The 19,537-nt window shown below is 41.3% G+C and overlaps 1 protein-coding gene across 1 annotated transcript in view; it reads right to left on the minus strand.

Moving 5' to 3' along the window:
• mIF2 (mitochondrial translation initiation factor 2) overlaps window positions 1–19,537 on the minus strand; it is a 168,436-nt gene that overhangs the window by 25,804 nt on the left and 123,095 nt on the right. Inside the window, exon 12 of the mRNA XM_068360953.1 lies at window positions 6,358–6,522. Within this exon, the coding sequence (XP_068217054.1) occupies window positions 6,358–6,522 (165 nt within the window). The remainder of the gene's footprint in view (window positions 1–6,357; window positions 6,523–19,537) is intronic.

Consider the following 19,537-nt stretch of genomic DNA (forward strand, 5'->3'; position numbering starts at 1 on the left):
AACATGAAACGCAAATCAGATGCAGTCATACCATATTAGAATGGTGTAAGGCTGCTGTTGACTACTACTGTACGTACAGTACTACAAATGTAATGGATGTGCTTCTTTTCCATGAATCTTTTGTATGTATACGTACGTAGTACAGTACTGCATCCAATAATATTCTTTGTTGCAAAAATCACATTTCGAATAAGCGTACGAGAGAGAGAGAGAGAGACACACACACACACACATCCTACAAAAGAATAAAACACTGTAGCATACGTAAAGCTATTAAATATTGTTATTATTATTGTTGTTGTTGTTAATAAAATTATGATTGTTATTATTATCATTATTATTATTATTATTACAGTACTGTACTGTATTATTATCATTATTTATTATTATTATTATTAATCTACGTACGTTCGGTATGCGCGGGGCATCTTCTATGAGTTGGTAACCTACGCATCATATACTGTAAGACGGGTTGTGATTGGTTCAAGCGCTGATAGATGATGAGTCAGAACTCAAGTTTTGTTATCTAGCCTGTGATTGGTGTTTTGCCATCATCTCCAACCCGCAGCATCTAGGTTCTTGCGGGCACGGATCGTCCACTCTCTGTTCCCGCGTATCGCTGAGTAGACGTTCTTAAGTTTGTGAATCTGTGCTGTGTGCGACTTTTTTAAGTTGAACTTTTTGTCAAATCCTACTGTAATGGCTCCCAAGCGTTCTGCTTCTCTTAAGGCTGGTAGTGAGCCTAAACGCCACCGAAGGATGATGACGATAGCTGAGAAGGTTACGCTTCTCGATATGTTAAAAGATGGTAGAAGTTACGCGGCCGCTGGGCGCCATTTTGGCATCAACGAATCTACTGTTCGCTATATCAAGAAGGACGAGGCGAACATTAGAAAGACGGCTGCAATCACCTTTAGCAGATCAGCGAAGCGAGTCGTTACAACGCGTAATACATGTAAAACGATCGTACGCATGGAAGGTGCTTTAGCTGTGTGGATTGCCGACTGCCGGAAGAAGAACATAGCCTTGGATACGAACACCATCCAAACAAAGGCTTTGAGCTTATATGAGAATTTTGCTGCAAAGGAACCTAAAGACGACGACGGCAACCATGCTGAAGATGATGATGATGCAGATGATCCTCAACCAGGGACATCCACTGATTCCCAGCCTCAGAAACGTTTTTCCGCCAGCAAAGGATGGTTCGCAAAGTTTCAGAAACGCTTCGCCCTGAAAAGCGTTTCCCTGCATGGGGAGGCTGCTTCCGCTGACACTGCCGCTGCTGAAACTTACGTGAACCAGACGTTCAAGAATATTATCGCCGAAGGTGGATACAAGCCGGAACAAGTCTTTAATATGGATGAGACCGGCTTGTTTTGGAAGAGAATGCCGTCGCGAACTTTCCTGTTTAAAGAGGAAGCCAAAGCCTCTGGCTTTAAAGCATTCAAGGATCGCGTTACCCTCGTGATGTGTGGCAATGCTGCTGGATTTTTGCTAAAGCCGGGGCTTATTTATAAGTCGAAAAATCCTCGCGCTTTGAAAAATAAAAATAAGAATCTCCTTCCCGTGTACTGGATGCATAATCAAAAAGCATGGATTACGAAGATGCTGACCTCCAACTGGTTCCATCAGTGTTTTATCCCGCAAGTCAGCAAATATCTCGTAGAGAAGGGCTTGCCATTCAAGATCCTTCTCCTTATGGATAACGCTGGTGGACACGCAACTGACCTGTCGCATGAGGGCATTGAGGTTGAGTTCCTGCCACCCAACACCACGTCATTAATTCAACCGATGGACCAGGGGGTTATCAGGGCGTTCAAGGCCCTCTACACGAAGAACACCTTGGCGGACCTCGTTGCGTGTGTGGATGCTGCCCAAGATGATGAGGATGAAGATTTTAACTTGAAGGCGTATTGGCGGCAGTACACCATAGCCACGTGCCTGCAGAATATTCAGAAGGCACTTCAAGAGATGAAACCTGCAACCGTGAATGCGAGCTGGAAGAAGTTGTGGCCCGAGATTGTTTACAACGACAAGGGATTTACTCCGTCGGAAATCCAACACTCTGCAATACGCAAATCTGTGCAGTTGGCTGCCATAATTGGAGGTGACGGGTTTGGCGACATGACGACTGAAGACGTCGACGAGTTGTTGGACTGCCATTCCCAGCCCCTAACTGACGCAGACCTCGAAGACCTGACGAAATCGGCAAGCAAAGAAGAGAGTGAAACCCAGGAAGAGACCCAAGAAAATGTCGAAGAAACGGGCTTAACATTAGAACGGCTTGCCAAGGCCTGCAACCATGCGAAGGAGTTGAAAGAAATGTTGCAAGAGTGGGACGAGGATATGGTTCGCTCGATGCAATTCTGCAACAAGATCGATGAAGACATGACTCCCTACAAAATGCTCTTGGATCGAAAAAAGAAGCAGCGGCAACAACTTCCGATCACAATGTTCTTCCAGCCTCGCAAAAAAGAGCCAGTTCCTCCTGCTAGTACGCCTTCGGAAGAAATTGAAGAAGTTTCCCAGGAAGAAGTTGAAGAGGTGTCCCAGGAAAAGACACCTCCGTCTGAAGAGACGTAAAATACTACCTGGCTGCACAGTAGAACATATCATCAGCTTCATCATCATCATTTCTACTGTGCAGCAAATTCATCGCCATCATCATTCAAGTTTTTCTTCAACTTCTTTCGTGGTGAGTACAGTAACAATCTTTATTTTTTACTTTAATATTCTTACATTCTAAAACTGTATTTGTGCCTGTTTTATAGTTTAGTACTGTACGTACTGTATGCATTAAGTTAAAGGGAAGGTTTTAAAAGTCTACATGTTGTAACCTATCATATTTTTTTTGTTTAAAATTTACATTTACGTACGTAAAACAATCTCTCTCTCTCTCTCTCTCTCTCTCTCTCTCTCTCTCTCTCTCTCTCTCGTAAATTGATTTTTTATGTTTAAAATTTACATTTACTGTACGTACGTAAAACAATCTCTCTCTCTCTCTCTCTCTCTCTCTCTCTCTCTCTCTCTCTCTCTCTCTCTCTCGTAAATTGTTTTCCTGCTTTGCTACGTACAATACTGTATGTGCTGTACAGTACTGTATGATTTTATATACAGTAGATACAGTAAATTATATTTGTAAGGTACAGTAACATATTTTGTAAATGCTTTTACTGTAAATACTGTACTGTATCATTATTTATCACTATCATCATGCGCGTTAAATGCCTTGTTTGTTCTGAGCGTGGTTGTTTACTGAGCGTACAGTACTTTATGACGCCGTCGTTTCAGGCGGCGTCATAAAGAAAAACATTTCATTTGGAAGTCCTAAGAAAAATACGTAAACTAAAACATTGGTAATAAAAAAATCAACTTACAGTACTGTATAATCAATATAATCGATGCAAAAACTAACCTATACATATATGTGTACACTAAATGAGTTTGTTTCTTCATTATGATCAGAGATGAACGTAAACAAAACATTGGTTGCCATTTTTTATCGTGCTTTTTAGGTGTTTAGGAAACGCATGATATAAAATCGCCTTTAATATTTGTGCCTGTTTTAGTATAGGGTGCTGTAGTACATGCATTAAGTGTTCTGTACATTAAAGGGTGGTTTGTTAACAGTACTACGTACAAGGGAAGGTTTTAAAAGTCCGAATATACATGTTAAATAAATAGGTAAATATGATGTCACTACTTCGCGGAATTTCACCTATCGCGGCCGCGTGTGGAACCTATCTACCGCGATAAACGAGGGTTCACTGTAACATTAAACGTACTATCATCAACTCTGATAATAAGAGGAGGCCTGAATAACTCGTTATCGTATAAAAACGGAGAACGGGAAATTCACCTCTCTTACTCGAGCTAATAAACGAGCACCCTATGCTCTCACTCTCAAGGTTACATAATAAAAGCTAACATCACACAATAATATAAGAAAAGTAAAAAATTGATTGCTTTTATTTTATTTTTTATTTTTTTCCTTTTTCTTTTTATTTTTTAGTCATTGTAATAACCAATAACGAAGAATAACGACAACGTAACCAAGAAACAAGGATATAGTCTAAATCGAGCCTTCCTGAGGCGAGTACAAACTAACAGACTAAATCGCTAAACGTTTAAATCGCTATTCGCCCCATACCATTGTTGGCACTATAATATCCAACTGTTTGTATATTTGTAATTTACCTAATGTCTGTTAATGACATAAGGATAAATAACTTAAAGCAATCTGCCGACCTCCGAGGGTCGGGGAAGCAGTGACATGCCCTTAAAATAAATATAAACACCAGCCTTAGCTAAAGGCAAGGCAAATATAAGTGTTAAGTGTATGGGCGACCTCCGGTGAAGCCGGACTCCGGTGAAGCCGGACTCCGGTGAAGCCGGAGTGTAATGAGATGTCCTGAATAATGCCGCCTTAGCCAAAGGCAAGGCAAATAAGTGTGACGTGTATGGGCGACCTCCGGGGACGCCGGAGGATAATGAGATGCCCTGAATAATTCAATTGTGGCTAATAATTCAATTGTGAAAGATATAAAAGCCAAGCCGCAGCTAAAGGCTAAGGCTTAGATCATAGCAAAGCATATTTACGATCCCCGGTGAGGCCGGAGGGAGAAGAAAGGTCCTGAATAATTATTGTGAATAAAAACACAATTGTAATAACAATGGCTATTGTGGATATGGCCGTGGCCTGAGACCGCAGTAAGGGCCACCGGAGGGTCGTATCTAAACAATATGAAGCCCGTCCCATGCAGTAAACAATATATAAATATAACAATAGAACGAAAGTCATTGAGAATCCCTCAAGCCGGAGTAGAACTCAAGGCGGAGTGGAAAACGTTCATAAACAATTTAAAAATATAACAATAGAACGAAAGTCATTGAGAATCCCTCATGGCGGAGTAGAACTCAAGGCGGAGTGGAAAAACGTTCATAACTACTCCCGAGCCGTAACGGGGAGAGGACAAAAAAAAAAAAAAAAAAAAAAAAAAAAAAAAAAAAAAAAAAAAAAAAAAAAAAAAAAAAAAAAACGCTAACAATTGAAAAGTCACGAAAAATAAATAACTCGTAAGTTATCATCCACCCAGAGGGGGAGAGGTGAGGGAGGGAGAACCCGTTGAACGCACAAAACGGAAAACGGGAAATCCGCTCAACCACCGGAGCTAAGAAAGAAAACGAGAGAAAGGGGTAACTCGAGACTGCGAACAGAAAACGGGGACCCCAAGCTCTCGCTCTCTTGGACACAAAAACAGGACTAAAAATCACACAACACTATTATAAACGTATAAAATAAAAATGTACATCCATTTAACACTACGATCGAAGAATAGCATCTGCTAAAACTTAAAATAAATAGCACAGTCGAGTGACGAACGCCTCGGTGGGGCGGGTACTAAACAAATACAAAGCTAGATCGCTATCTCGTTCGTAGGCTGGACTTGCTAGCAAAAAGTACCATGAGCATAAATACACAAAAAAAAAAAAAAAATAATAACGGTTCTAAAGGCATAAGGCCAGGGACCTAACCAAGAACCTAAGTGACAGAGTACTAAACGGGCAGACAAAGATGAATTCCCAAACAAGTGAACAAACAATGGCCGCCATGAAAGGCCAGACGGGAATAATAAAACAGACTATACTGGATATAAAACAAAAGCCCGGTACAATAAAAAACTGTCAAAACAAACTATGGTACTTAACATTGGAATGTGTGAAGATGGAGCTTCGGACATGACAAAATAAATCCACGATTGATAAAAAAGACCGAGAGCACCACAAACAAATTCAACACTTAAGATTCCAAAAGAAGGATGTAGTTCAGATGGCGCTCGCGTCGTGGCGTGGTGGTGTGGCGCTGGTGGTTGGCTAGGGCCTTTGTATCGGCCCATCCCTTTGACGAAGGAATTAACTAAATGGAAGACAACCTGTGAATAGTGGTTTTCACGCGCCTTTGCTTTATACACGACACCCAAAAGGTGCTCGCGCGAGGGTAGTAACCTCAGCATTCCATGCTTTTATCTTTCTCTGGTATAATTGGAAGGTTTTATCAGAAAAGATATATAAGAAGGACTCTTTTCACCGGGCGCCACAGGTCGACCCAGAAATAAATAATTTTGTTATAAAAATTCTGTTTGTATGTTCATATCTCATGTTTTAAAACCCACCCTTTCCTCTTTCTGGTCTCCCAGAACAAATCTTACCTTTCTTTTCTTCTGACAGATTTAAGAACTAAATATATCTGCATAGTTTGGAACATATAAATCAAATGCAATAAAAATACCTGTATCCAATAACATGTTTGCAATTTCTTTAATCAAAAAGAAACTTAGAAAAATATGTGAGACTTACCAAGAACTTCTTCAACATCCTTGGGAGGAAGGTTATCTGATATTTCTTCTTGAAGATCTTCAATTAATCTATATATTATATTATTACTTTTAATAGCAACTTTCTCTGAGGCCGCTAACTTGCTGACTTCTTTGGGCACATCAACGTTAAAAGCATAAATTGTTCCTGAAATACAATGCACATTCATTATGATCAGATTCCTACAGCAATAATCATTAAAAATCCATCCAGAATTCGGTATAATCAAACCAAGAATCGTACATAGTTTTTTTCTATTTATAGTGATTTTCTTAGAAAAGTGATTTTGACAAAGGAAAAATCTATTCCTGGGTGAGGAGCCTGTGTCACCCGGTGAAATGCTCCTTAAAGCACCATTTCAAAGGTATAAATACTGCTAAATATACCAGAGAAAAAAGTTGCATGGAATGCCAGGAATATACCCAGCTCGCTTACCCATAAAGGGTGTCGGTATTAAAAACGGGGCAAGTGATACCACTACCAGAGGTCCCTTTCCAATTAGACTTCTCCCTCCTCAAAATCCCCCCGTTACTACGAGGTGTCGTTCACTACAGCTACTGCCCCCCCCCCCCCCCCCACTACCTATCCTTCTCCCCTCATTCCTTGTTAGTACCCATTCAAGGAGCTAGTGACAAATATTTCCTTATACTATGTTGACAAAGTATTGTACCTAATTATGAGATACAGTCAAACCTGCGCTAATGAACCACCCTGGGGAATTTAATATAAAGTGGCCTGCTTAGACAGGTGGATCACTTAAACAGGTGACACTCCTGGTATGTCAATATTAATTTATTACTTTCAATTCTTTGTTTTAATTTGAAAAACAAAGATCAAACAAATATTTGAAGTTTTATTGCAAAGACACACCAAACTAACAAAAATATATGTATATCACAGCATATATCAAATTATCTGGGAACAAACATTTATTTGACTTAAAAAAAGAGTCAGTGATATTGTCTTGAACAGGCACTCAAGGACAGTACCTTTGTAAAATTTGGACTGGAAATTGCTGGCGCTTGGCTGCGTTGGGCAGGGGCAGCACTTACACATGGCAGTTTACATTATAAATAGATCCGGAGTTAGAAAAAGTGGATCACTATGGCAGGTGGATCACTAGTATTACAGGTTTGACTGTAAAACTAATTAAAATAGGAAATGACATTGAATAGAGATATCTTCTTTACAAACTATTTACAAAGCAGTAGTTTTCTGTACCATATTTATGAAAGAAGAATACAGTATTTAAAAACTATCTCATATTTCATATAAATATGATATTTTAATTATAAAATAAATTTTTGAATATACTTACCCGGTGAATATATAATAGCTGCAACTCTGCGGCTCGACAGAAAACATACTAAAAAAAACTCGCGAGCGATCGCTATGAAGGTTGCGGGTGTGCCCACCAGCGCCAACTGTCGGCCAGATACCACTCTTGTATGTAAACAAAACCTTCAATTCTTCTCGTCCCGCTGTGTCTCTATTGGGGAGGAAGGGAGGGTCGTTTAATTTATATATTCACCGGGTAAGTATATTCAAAAATTTATTTTATAATTAAAATATCATTTTTAAATATTTAACTTAGCCGGTGAATATATAATAGCTGATTCACACCCAAGGAGGTGGGTAGAGACCAGAGTTAATTATGTTTACAGCGTATAAGCAAAGAGTTTTTTCATTTTGGCAGTTATCAATATAACAAAACCAAAATAAATAGGTACCTGGTGAGGAAGTTGACTTAGACGATTACTCTGCCTTGTAAGTCTGTCTTCCTCACGGAGCCCAGCGATCCTCTTAGGATGCTGACAGACTCCCAGGAGCTGAAGTATCAAGGGCTGCAACCCATACAACAGGACCTCATCAAACCCTTAATCTGGGCGCTCTCAAGAAATGACTTTGACCACCCGCCAAATCAATCAGGATGCGAAAGGCTTCTTAGCCTTCCGAACAACCCATAAAACAATATTAAAAACATTTCAAGAGACAGATTAAAAGGGTATTGGAATTAGGGAAGTGTAGTGGTAGAACCCTCACCCACTACTGCACTCGCTGCAACGAATGGACCCAGTGTGTAGCAGTCCTCGTAAAGAGTCTGGACATCTTTTAAGTAAAATGACGCGAACACTGACTTGTTTCTCCAAAAAGTCGCGTCCATAATACTTTGCAGAGATTTATTTTGCTTGAAGGCCACGGAGGTTGCTATATCTCTAACTTCGTGCGTCTTAACCTTAAGCAAACATCGGTCTTTCTCATTCAAGTGAGAATGAGCTTCTCGTATTAAAAAAATCTGATAAAATATGACAAAGAATTCTTTGACATAGGCAATGAAGGTTTCTTAACTGAGCACCATAATGCCTCAGATTTCCCTCGTAATGACTTAGTACGAGCTAAATCGAACTTAAGAGCTCTAACAGGACATAATACTCTTTCCAGTTCATTGCCTACGATCTCTGATAAGCAAGGAATATCAAAAGATTTAGGCCAAGGACGAGAAGGCAGTTCATTTTTGGCCAGGAAACCAAGTTGAAGTGAACAAGTGGCTTTTTTCTGTAGAAAAGCCGATGTTCTTACTGAAGGCATGAAGTTCACTGACCCTTTAAGCCGAAGCCAAGCACACTAGGAAAAGTGTCTTGAGGGTGAGATCCTTCAGGGAGGCTGAATGTAATGGCTCAAACCTGTCTGACATGAGGAACCTTAGGACCACGTCTAAGTTCCATCCAGGAGTTGCCAAACGACGTTCCTTAGAGGTCTCGAAAGACTTAAGGAGATCTTGGAGATCTTTATTGTTGGAAAGATCTAAGCCTCTATGTCAAAAGACCGAAGCCAACATGCTCCTGTAGCCCTTAATCGTGGGAGCTGAAAGGGAGCGAACCTTTCTCAGATGTAAAAGAAAATCTGCGATTTGGGCTACAGAGGTACTGGACGAGGACACAGATGCTGACTTGCACCAGTCTCGAAAGACTTCCCACTTCGACTGGTATACTCTAATGGTAGAAGCTCTCCTAGCTCTTGCAATCGCACTGACTGCCTCCTTCGAAAAACCTCTAGCTCTTGAGAGTCTTTCGATAGTGTGAAGGAAGTCAGACGAAGAGCGGGGAGGCTTTGATGGACATTCTTTACGTGGGGCTGACGTAACAGATCTACCCTTACAGGAAGACTTCTTGGAAAGTCTACCAGCCATTGAAGTACCTCGGTGAACCACTCTCTCGCGGGCCAGAGGGTAGCAACCAACGTCAACCTTGTCCCTCCGTGAGAGGCGAACTTCTGCAGTACCTTGTTGACTATCTTGAATGGTGGGAATGCATATAAGTCCATAAAAGACCAATCCAGTAGAAAACGCGTCTATGTAGATTGCTTCTGTATCTAGGACTGGAGAGCAAAAGATTGGTAACCTTTTGGTCAACGAGGAGGCAAAGAGGTCTATGGTTGGTTGACCCCAAGAAGCCCAAAGACTCTTGCCCACGTCCTTGTGGAGGGTCCATTCCGTGGGTATCACCTGACCCCTCCGACTGAGACAGTCTGCCAAGACGTTCAAGTCCCCCTGGATGAAACTCGTCAACAGGGAGATGCCTCGAATTCTAGACCATAAGAGAAGGTCCCTTGCGATCTCTAGCAGCGAGAAGGAGTGTGTGCCTCCTTGCTTGGAGATGTACGCCAAAGTTGTGGTGTTGTCTGAGTTGACCTCTACCACTTAGTTTCGAAGACGCTTCCTAATATCATCAAGGCCAAGTGGACTGCTAATAGCTCCTTGCCGTTGATGTGCATGCTCTTCTGACTTGAGGTCCACAGACCCGCGCATTCCCGACCGTCCAGGGTCGGACCCAACCCAAACCCGACGCGTCTGAGGACAACACGTGGTTTGGGTTCTTGACTGCTAGGGATAGTCCCTCTCTCAGACTGATATTGCTGTCCCACCATTTCAGGCATGCCTTTATTGGTTCGGAGACTGGGAATGATACCGTCTCTAATGTCTTGTCCTAGTTCCAGTGAGAGGCTAGATGGAACTGGAGAGGCAGAAGGGGTAGTCTCCCTAGTGAGACAAACTGCTCCAGGGATGAGAGTCCCTACGAGACTGTTCCAACTCCTGACTGAATAAACGTTTTCTTTTCAGCATTAGTTGGACTTCGAGCAGGGCTTGACTGCGAATCTCCATCCCCAAATATAGAATAATCTGGGATGGGATCAGTTGGGACTTTTAGGTTGACCACAAGTCCCAACTCCCTGGCCAGACTCAACGTCCAATGCAGATCCTGCAGACAGCGAAGGCTGGACGATGCTCTGAGAAGCCAGTCGTCCAAGTACAGGGAGGCTCGGATCCCCGATAGCTCGAAACTGGTACCCCACATTCCTGTAAACAAACCTCAAAAACGGTTGGGAATCCGGGTGTATAGGAATGTGGAAGTATGCCTCCTGAAGGTCGAGAGAGACCATCCAGTCGCCTTCCATAAATGCTGTCAAGACAGCCTGGTAGACTTCATCGTGAAGTTTGTCTTGACAATGAACACATTGAGCGCACTTGCCTCTTACGTACTCCGGCAGTGAACATGGCTGCCAAATCATGGAGCCATCCCTGAGGGACTTGTTCCTGCAGAGAACGTGGCTGTCAGATCATTGGAGCCATCCCTGAAAGCCTTGTTTATGCATGACATAATTGTACAGCAAAACTTCAAAGGCTCGAAAACAGCTGTGAAGTTGACCTGTAAAATCTTGGAGCGTCTCATGGCCAGGCGCCAGGGAGAGTCTATGAGGTTTGAGAAGTCTATCTGGGCAGAGGCAGGAACTCCCAAGCCGAGAACTTCTCTCGTGTCATATCAAACTCTCGCTCTATAAGCCAGTTTAAAAGAAGGGAAAGCAAAGGCTGTATCCCCCAAACTCCTCCTGGTGATAAACCAGTCGCCTAGCAAACGTAAAGCTCTCTAGGAGAGCGAGAGAGCACTAGCTTATAAAACAATGGCTTCGAAGTAGCTAGGCCTAGTGTAAGCTCTGACGTTTAGGCGAACGAGGAGCAGCAGTTACAAAAAGATCCGGACAAAGATCCTTAAAAATCAGCATGATTTATTTAAAGTCCATAGAGGGCTAAGCAGCTTTAGGCTCCTCTCCGTCTGACAGAGTCCTCAAGGGAATATCAGTAGGAGGGGGAACAGCAACTTCCTCATCTGAAGGAACCTTGTCCGATAATAGGTGAGTCTCAAGCAAGGGAGAGACCTACCGTGGTGGCAATGCTTTACAAGCAGAGTCCACACGCACTGGTGCATTAGTAGCGGACCAGGACGCAACGTCATGTAACTGCTTGACAGTCTGTGAACTGTCAACAACAACAGGTGCGAGAGACCAGGACGCAACGTCATGTAACTGCTTGACAGTCTGTGAACTGTCAACAACAACAGGTGCGTGAGGACGCACAGCGTCCACTCGAAACTGCTTTGACCGCCTAGACTGAGCAGTCAAAAACAACTCTAGAATGCGGAGGTTGACGCTCAGCGTCAAAACAAGTCAACTCCGATTGTTAGCGAACGTCCTGAACGTCAACAGGAGCATCAGCAAGTGGCCTAACGTCCAAATGTGGCTGAAAATCCACACGAGACCGCATCGAGTGTGGTTCTAAACAACCTGACTGACGTGACTTAGCTACGCCAACGTCAACAGGACGCACAAAGGAACGTTAGGGTGGCTGAAAGCCAGGATCTCGATGAGATTAACGGCTAGGCTCAACGGACTTATCGGCAGAATAGTCTTCCATAAGGGAGGCAAGCTTATTCTGCATGTCTTGCCGTACAACCCATTTAGGATCAACGGAAATGGTTGCGGTAAGAGACGAGGGTAACGTCTGTGACCGCAAAACCTTGCCAACAAAAAGACTCTCGGAGTCTGTGTTACAATTTTGTTAGGCGGCGAGCAGTCTTCCGATGACTGCATAGGGTCAGAGCTGTCCTAATGGCTACAACCAGGACGCTGGACCTGTCCTGAAAGGACTGACTTTCGCTTAAGGGCCTCGAAACCTTGTTTCAGGTTTCTTATGCGAAAAGCCTTCGGATGACGAGGAGAAAATCGTCTCTCTCGCCTTATGGTAGGGGTGATCTTGGTAAGATACACCCGATACCATAGAGGGAACGTCTGTTCGCTGATCAAGGCCTCTCGAACCCATAAGTCGTACGACATTACTTCTCCCCTGGGCTTGGGAGCTTGCAAGAGGTCCCGGACTAGGCGAACGACAGGCACGAACAGACGAACCCTCGGTCGCAACACTGATAATACTTAGCGCAATATCACTTTATCACTACGATTTTCTGTTTTGCACTTATTTCACTGAAATCGAAACTTTTACTGATTTCTACCAGAAGCACGCAATTCTACCCTCATCAAAAGGTAGTAATTGCGAAATCAGTCGTATAATGCAAGCACATTAATACCAGCAAAAAACAGTAAACAATTTTAAGATAAAAAATTCAGTGGCTGGGGAAGAGACTAAACACTAGTTCATTCAAAACTACGTTTTCAATCTCTCACCGTACATTGCCTGGGGACGAGAATAAAAAAAACTAAAAACGTTTTATCCTTTCTCCCCGTACAGAGACTAGGGACGAGAGTAACTCGAGAACAACGTTACCCGCTTGAACGGAACGTTTTCTCTCCTCTCTCTCCCTCCGTCTCTATCTCTCTCTCTCTCTCTCTTGATTTCGCACCTAAGAGAAGAGCCCACTTACGTTTCGTCAAAAAAACATGTTATTTGACCAAAGGAAAAAACTGAAAGGTTTTTCAATTAAAAAGTTCCTTTAAAATAGAATTTAAAACATTTAAGCTTTGAAAGAAGAATGAACCAAACGTCAGAATCGATTTACTCTTTTTGCAAAGTGAAACCGTGATACTCTCTCTCTCTATCGTAACGATAGAGCGCAAACTGCGTAGCATAAATAAACTAAACGTTAGTTCATCTTTGAAACAGTACGAAGACTATTCAAAGAAAATCTTTCATAAAATATCTATTAAAAAATATTCATTTAAAAAGTTTTAAATCATTAGCTCTTTAAAAGCTATTTACGATTGAAAGGGCTCAACGTTGTTTAACTTCGGTTTCCAAGTTAGGACCGCCTACTCTCAGGAAAGGTCGCATATAAACAAATCATTAAAATTTATTTTTATGTTTATTATAAATGGAAAGTTAATCGAAGAGGCCTAATAAAGGCGGTGAGATATAAAATATATAGAGGAAAATCTATAATTAATTTATAACGTGATAAGATAATTGCTAAAAGCCTAAACACACTTCCGTCTAAGGGAAGGGTCGGCCATTTAAAAGTCAAAGAAAGTCCATACTCTCTTTGTCATCAAAAATTAAATCTATCCAAAAACGAGTTCAAGATTTAAGATGAAGATAAAACACCTGCACTGCGAAAGCTCAAACCAAAATGAAGTACTTCACCAAATATGTTGAGAAAACTCCAGGTTCTACAGCGAATATTGATACGTCTTGTCGTCAACGTCGACAGAGAAGAATTGAAGGTTTTGTTTACATACAAGAGTGGTATCTGGCCGACAGTTGGCGCTGGTGGGCACACCCGCAACCTTCATAGTGATCGCTCGCGAGTTTTTTTTAGTATGTTTTCTGTCGAGCCGCAGAGTTGCAGCTATTATATATTCACCGGCTAAGTTAAATATTTAAAACTAGAACTTTTTACAAATTGTGAGTTTTATAAAAAAAAATTATTTCAGTACTAACCCAGATTTCACATTCCATACTACTAACTTGAAGAAGGAGCTTGTTAACCTTTAAATAAAAAAAAAAACAAGCAGGCACATTCACCATACTACTAGATCTCCCCTTGGTACGAGACAATCGCCAACCCAGATGAGAGGTATAGAGCGGAGGTTACTGTATCGACAGCACTGGCTCTAGAAATTAATGAAACTATTTACCAGATCCCCTAAAATTTGGATTTTGGGTGGGAGATCGATTGAATTCCAGGTAAATACTGATATACTTCCGTTTATGAAAAGCAGACTTCAAAAAATGAAATTTCACCTGAGGTTCATGTATTTTCTTCTCCAGAAGCTTGTTTAATCAATCTTAACCCATAAAATGTTAAAACTTTAAACCTTATTCATTTTCTTCCCTTCAATAACCACATTGAAGGAGCATTCTAACTGTATGTGGAAATTGATGCACCAGTCTCTTTTCCTTTGTGATTCAGTTTCATAGTTAAAACTATCCCCATTTTCTTGACATTACATGAGGCAGTGGGGAGATGGGTGGGCATGTACTATATATAAACATAAGGCAAGTATAAAAATAAAAAATGTTATCATCAATATTCTGTTTATTTCTATGAGTCTTCCAAGACAGTTTCATCCTGTTCGTGATACTAGGCATGCAGTTATTTCTGATAGCCAGGCCTTCTCCATCATGAGGTTCAATACTACACAGTATTCTAGAAATTTTATTCTAGCTATGACCAAGATGTGGAATGATCTTCCTAATCGGGTAGTTGAATAGGTAAAACTTCAAAAGTTCAAACTTGCAGCAAAGGTTTTTATGCTAAACAGGCTGACATAAGTTTTTTTTATAGTTTATATAAGAAATATCTGTTTTGATGTTGTTACTGTTTTTAAAATATCTTATTCTAATTGTTCATTATTTCTCATCTTGTTTATTTCCTTTCATCACTGGGCTAGTTTTCCCTGTTGGAGCCCTTGGGCTTGTACCATCTTGCTTTTCCAACTACGTTTGTAGCTTGGCAAGTAATAATAATAATGATAATAATAATAATAATGATAATAATAATAATGATAATAATAATAATAATAATAATAATAATAATAATGATGATGATGTTCATACTGCTGACTCTGACACTACTGGAGCTAGGACACCAGTGATAAATTTTAAGTAATACAGTATTGTATACCATGGTTAAGATTCACTAGCCTGGTCTAAATTACTTTGATAAAACCATCTCAAAATATAATTTGAAATATGAGAATCCATATTGTTTATTAAAACTACAGTCAGCTCTTGATATTCATGGGTTATATCTTTGCGGATTCGGTTATTCACGATACAGTAAATAGATTTTTGTACTGTATATATAGTTTGAGATTTCTTATGACCCTTTTTAAAAGAGAAATTCTGGTTACTAAATAAAACCATAAACTTCCCCCTAACTGTCACCACTGTGACAGGAGACCTGCCAAATGACTGAGTTTTTCACATACTGTATCTGATCATATCTCAATTATTGTAGCACCCACAAATAAAATATAATTCACAGCTAATTAAAACTATACTATATATGCATCATGTTCATCAGTAATACCATCAGTATCTATATTATTAAAACTATAGTAGAAATTTTAGTGGCATCCTGTACAGTAAGACAGAGAGACAAGGGAAGCGCGAATTCAAACGAGGTATGAGTCACTAATACATTGTCATTAGTGCTAGTGTATGATCAGCAGACAGTAAAGCATTTTCAAAACAAAGTGTTGAAATAAATCCAAAATAATAATAAAAATAAGTTAGTATATGATTTTATGCTGTTTTGTACTGTCAAAATATTTTAATCTTGTTCTTTGGTTCGTATATTTATGTTGGAAGTACTGTAGTGTGTAATCACCTAACAGTACGTAAGAAAATGACGCAAGATGATTTTATGAAAATACTTAAATTGAAAGTAATAAAAAATTAGTTAGGATATGATGTTATAAATTTTGTTTTGTACAGTACAGTGCTGTATTTTTATTTTTTCATCTTCAGTGTATATATATTGTCTGCTAATAAGATAGGCTAGCTGATGAAAGAAAAGGCCATGTTTTTGTAGACCTTGCCTCCTAGTGAAAATAGATTTATAACAAAATACTGTGGATGTAATACATATACTATTAACTATTTCATAATTCTAATCTCCACTTTTCCTAAAAACATATACTCACTCCCATATATATTATATTTTGAATAAGTTAAAATTATTTCAGGCCTAGCCTAATAGCAAATATGGGTTTACTATAGGAGCTGTTTAGTAAACAATATCAGTATTACTATATATTATACTACAGTATTTTGTATACCATATTTAGTTACCACTTTTTCAATGGAACATAAAATGTTATTTTCATTAGTAAAATAAATTTTTGAATATACTTACCCGGTGATCATATAGCTGTCAGCTCTGCTGCCCGACAGAAAAACCTAAGGACAAAATACGCCAGCGATCGCTATACAGGTGGGGGTGTACATCAACAGCGCCATCTGTCGAGCAGGTACTCAAGTACTCCATGTCAACACAGAACCAATTTTCTCCTCGGCCCACTGGGTCTCTATTGGGGAGGAAGGGTGGGTCCTTTAATTTATGATCACCGGGTAAGTATATTCAAAAATTTATTTTACTAATGAAAATAACATTTTTCAATATTAAACTTACCCGGTGATCATATAGCTGATTCACACCCAGGGGGGTGGGTAGAGACCAGCATATATGTTAACATTAAGAGCTAAGTATTTCGTATTTCATTTTAGCAGTTATTCAAAATAACAAACATAAAATTAATAAGTACCTGGTAAGGAAGTCGACTTGAACAATTACTCTGCCTTTTAAGTACGTCTTCCTTACTGAGCCTCGCGATCCTCATAGGATGCTGAGCGACTCCTAGGAGCTGAAGTATGAAGGGTTGCAACCCATACTAAAGGACCTCATCAAAACCTCTAATCTAGGCGCTTCTCAAGAAAGAATTTGACCACCCGCCAAATCAACCAGGATGCGAAAGGCTTCTTAGCCTTCCGGACAACCCAAAAAACAACAATAAAAAACATTTCAAGAGAAAGATTAAAAAGGTTATGGGATTAGGGGAATGTAGTGGTTGAGCCCTCACCCACTACTGCACTCGCTGCTACGAATGGTCCCAGGGTGTAGCAGTTCTCGTAAAGAGACTGGACATCTTTAAGGTAAAATGATGCGAACACTGACTTGCTTCTCCAATAGGTTGCATCCATTACACTCTGCAGAGATCTGTTTTGTTTGAAGGCCACTGAAGTTGCGACAGCTCTAACTTCATGTGTCCTTACCTTCAGCAAAGCATGGTCCTCCTCATTCAGATGGGAATGAGCTTCTCGAATCAAAAGTCTGATATAATAAGAAACTGCATTCTTCGACATAGGTAAAGAAGGTTTCTTAATGGCGCACCATAAAGCTTCTGACTGTCCACGTAACGGTTTAGTACGTCTCAAATAGTACTTAAGAGCTCTTACAGGGCATAGTACTCTCTCTTGTTCATTTCCAACCAAATTAGCAAGGCTTGGAATATCGAACGATTTGGGCCAAGGACGAGAAGGAAGTTCGTTTTTAGCTAAAAAACCAAGCTGTAAGGAACATGTAGCCGTTTCAGATGTAAATCCAATGTTCCTGCTGAAGGCGTGTATCTCACTGACTCTTTTAGCTGTTGCTAAGCAGACGAGGAAAAGAGTCTTCAAAGTGAGATCTTTAAAAGAGGCTGATTGAAGTGGTTCGAACCTTGCTGACATAAGGAACCTTAGTACCACGTCTAAGTTCCAACCTGGTGTGGCCAACCGACGCTCCTTCGAGGTCTCAAAAGACTTAAGGAGGTCCTGTAGATCTTTGTTGTTGGAAAGATCTAAGCCTCTGTGACGGAAGACTGCTGCCAACATGCTTCTGTAACCTTTGATCGTGGGAGCTGAAAGGGATCTTTCCTTCCTTAGGTATAAAAGGAAGTCAGCTATCTGAGTTACAGAGGTACTGGTTGAGGATACTGATTTCGACTTGCACCAGCTTCGGAAGACTTCCCACTTCGACTGGTAGACTTTGAGAGTGGATGTCCTCCTTGCTCTAGCAATCGCTCTGGCTGCCTCCTTCGAAAAGCCTCTAGCTCTCGAGAGTCTTTCGATAGTCTGAAGGCAGTCAGACGAAGAGCGTGGAGGCTTGGGTGTACCTTCTTTACATGCGGCTGACGCAGAAGGTCCACTCTTAGAGGAAGTGTTCTGGGAACGTCTACTAGCCATTGCAGTACCTCGGTGAACCATTCTCTCGCGGGCCAGAGGGGAGCAACCAACGTCAACCTTGTCCCTTCGTGAGAGGCGAACTTCTGCAGTACTCTGTTGACAATCTTGAACGGGGGGAACGCATAAAGGTCTAGATGGGACCAATCCAGAAGAAAGGCATCTATGTGAACTGCTGCTGGGTCCGGAATCGGTGAGCAATAAATTGGGAGCCTCTTGGTCATCGAGGTTGCGAACAGATCTATGGTAGGCTGACCCCACAAGGCCCATAGTCTGTTGCAAACATTCTTGTGAAGGGTCCACTCTGTTGGGATGATTTGACCCTCCGGCTGAGGCGGTCTGCCATGACATTCATGTTGCCTTGAATGAACCTCGTTACTAGGGATATGTTTCGATCTCTTGACCAGGTGAGGAGGTCCCTTGCGATCTCGTACAACGTCATCGAATGAGTCCCTCCTTGCTTGGAGATGTACGCCAAGGCTGTGGTGTTGTCGGAGTTCACCTCCACCACCTTGCCTAGAAGGAGGGACTTGAAGCTTCTCAAGGCCAGATGAACTGCCAGTAGCTCCTTGCAGTTGATGTGCAACGTTCTTTGATCCGCATTCCACGTGCCCGAGCATTCCCGACTGTCCAATGTCGCACCCCAGCCCATGTCCGATGCGTCCGAGAAGAGAAGGTGGTCGGGGGTCTGAACAGCCAGTGGCAGACCCTCCCTGAGGAGAATGTTGTTCTTCCACCAAGTCAGTGAAGACTTCATCTTCTCGGAAATAGGAACCGAGACCGCTTCTAGCGTCTTGTCCTTTCTCCAGTGAACAGCTAGGTGAAATTGAAGGGGTCGGAGGTGGAGTCTCCCTAACGCGATGAACTGGTCCAGTGATGAAAGCGTCCCTATCAGACTCATCCACTGTCTGACTGAACATCGGTCCTTCTTCAGCATGTTCTGGATGCATTCTTGGGCTTGACTGATTCTGGGGGCCGACGGAAAAGCCCGAAAAGCTTGACTCTGAATCTCCATTCCTAGGTATACTATAGTTTGGGATGGGACGAGTTGGGACTTTTCCATATTGACCAGGAGACCCAATTCCTTGGTCAGATCCAGAGTCCATTTTAGATTCTTCAGACAGCGACGACTTGACGCAGCTCTTAAAA

This window comes from Palaemon carinicauda, chromosome 37 (genome assembly GCF_036898095.1).
Source record: "Palaemon carinicauda isolate YSFRI2023 chromosome 37, ASM3689809v2, whole genome shotgun sequence".
NCBI classification, from domain to species: Eukaryota; Metazoa; Arthropoda; class Malacostraca; order Decapoda; family Palaemonidae; genus Palaemon; species Palaemon carinicauda.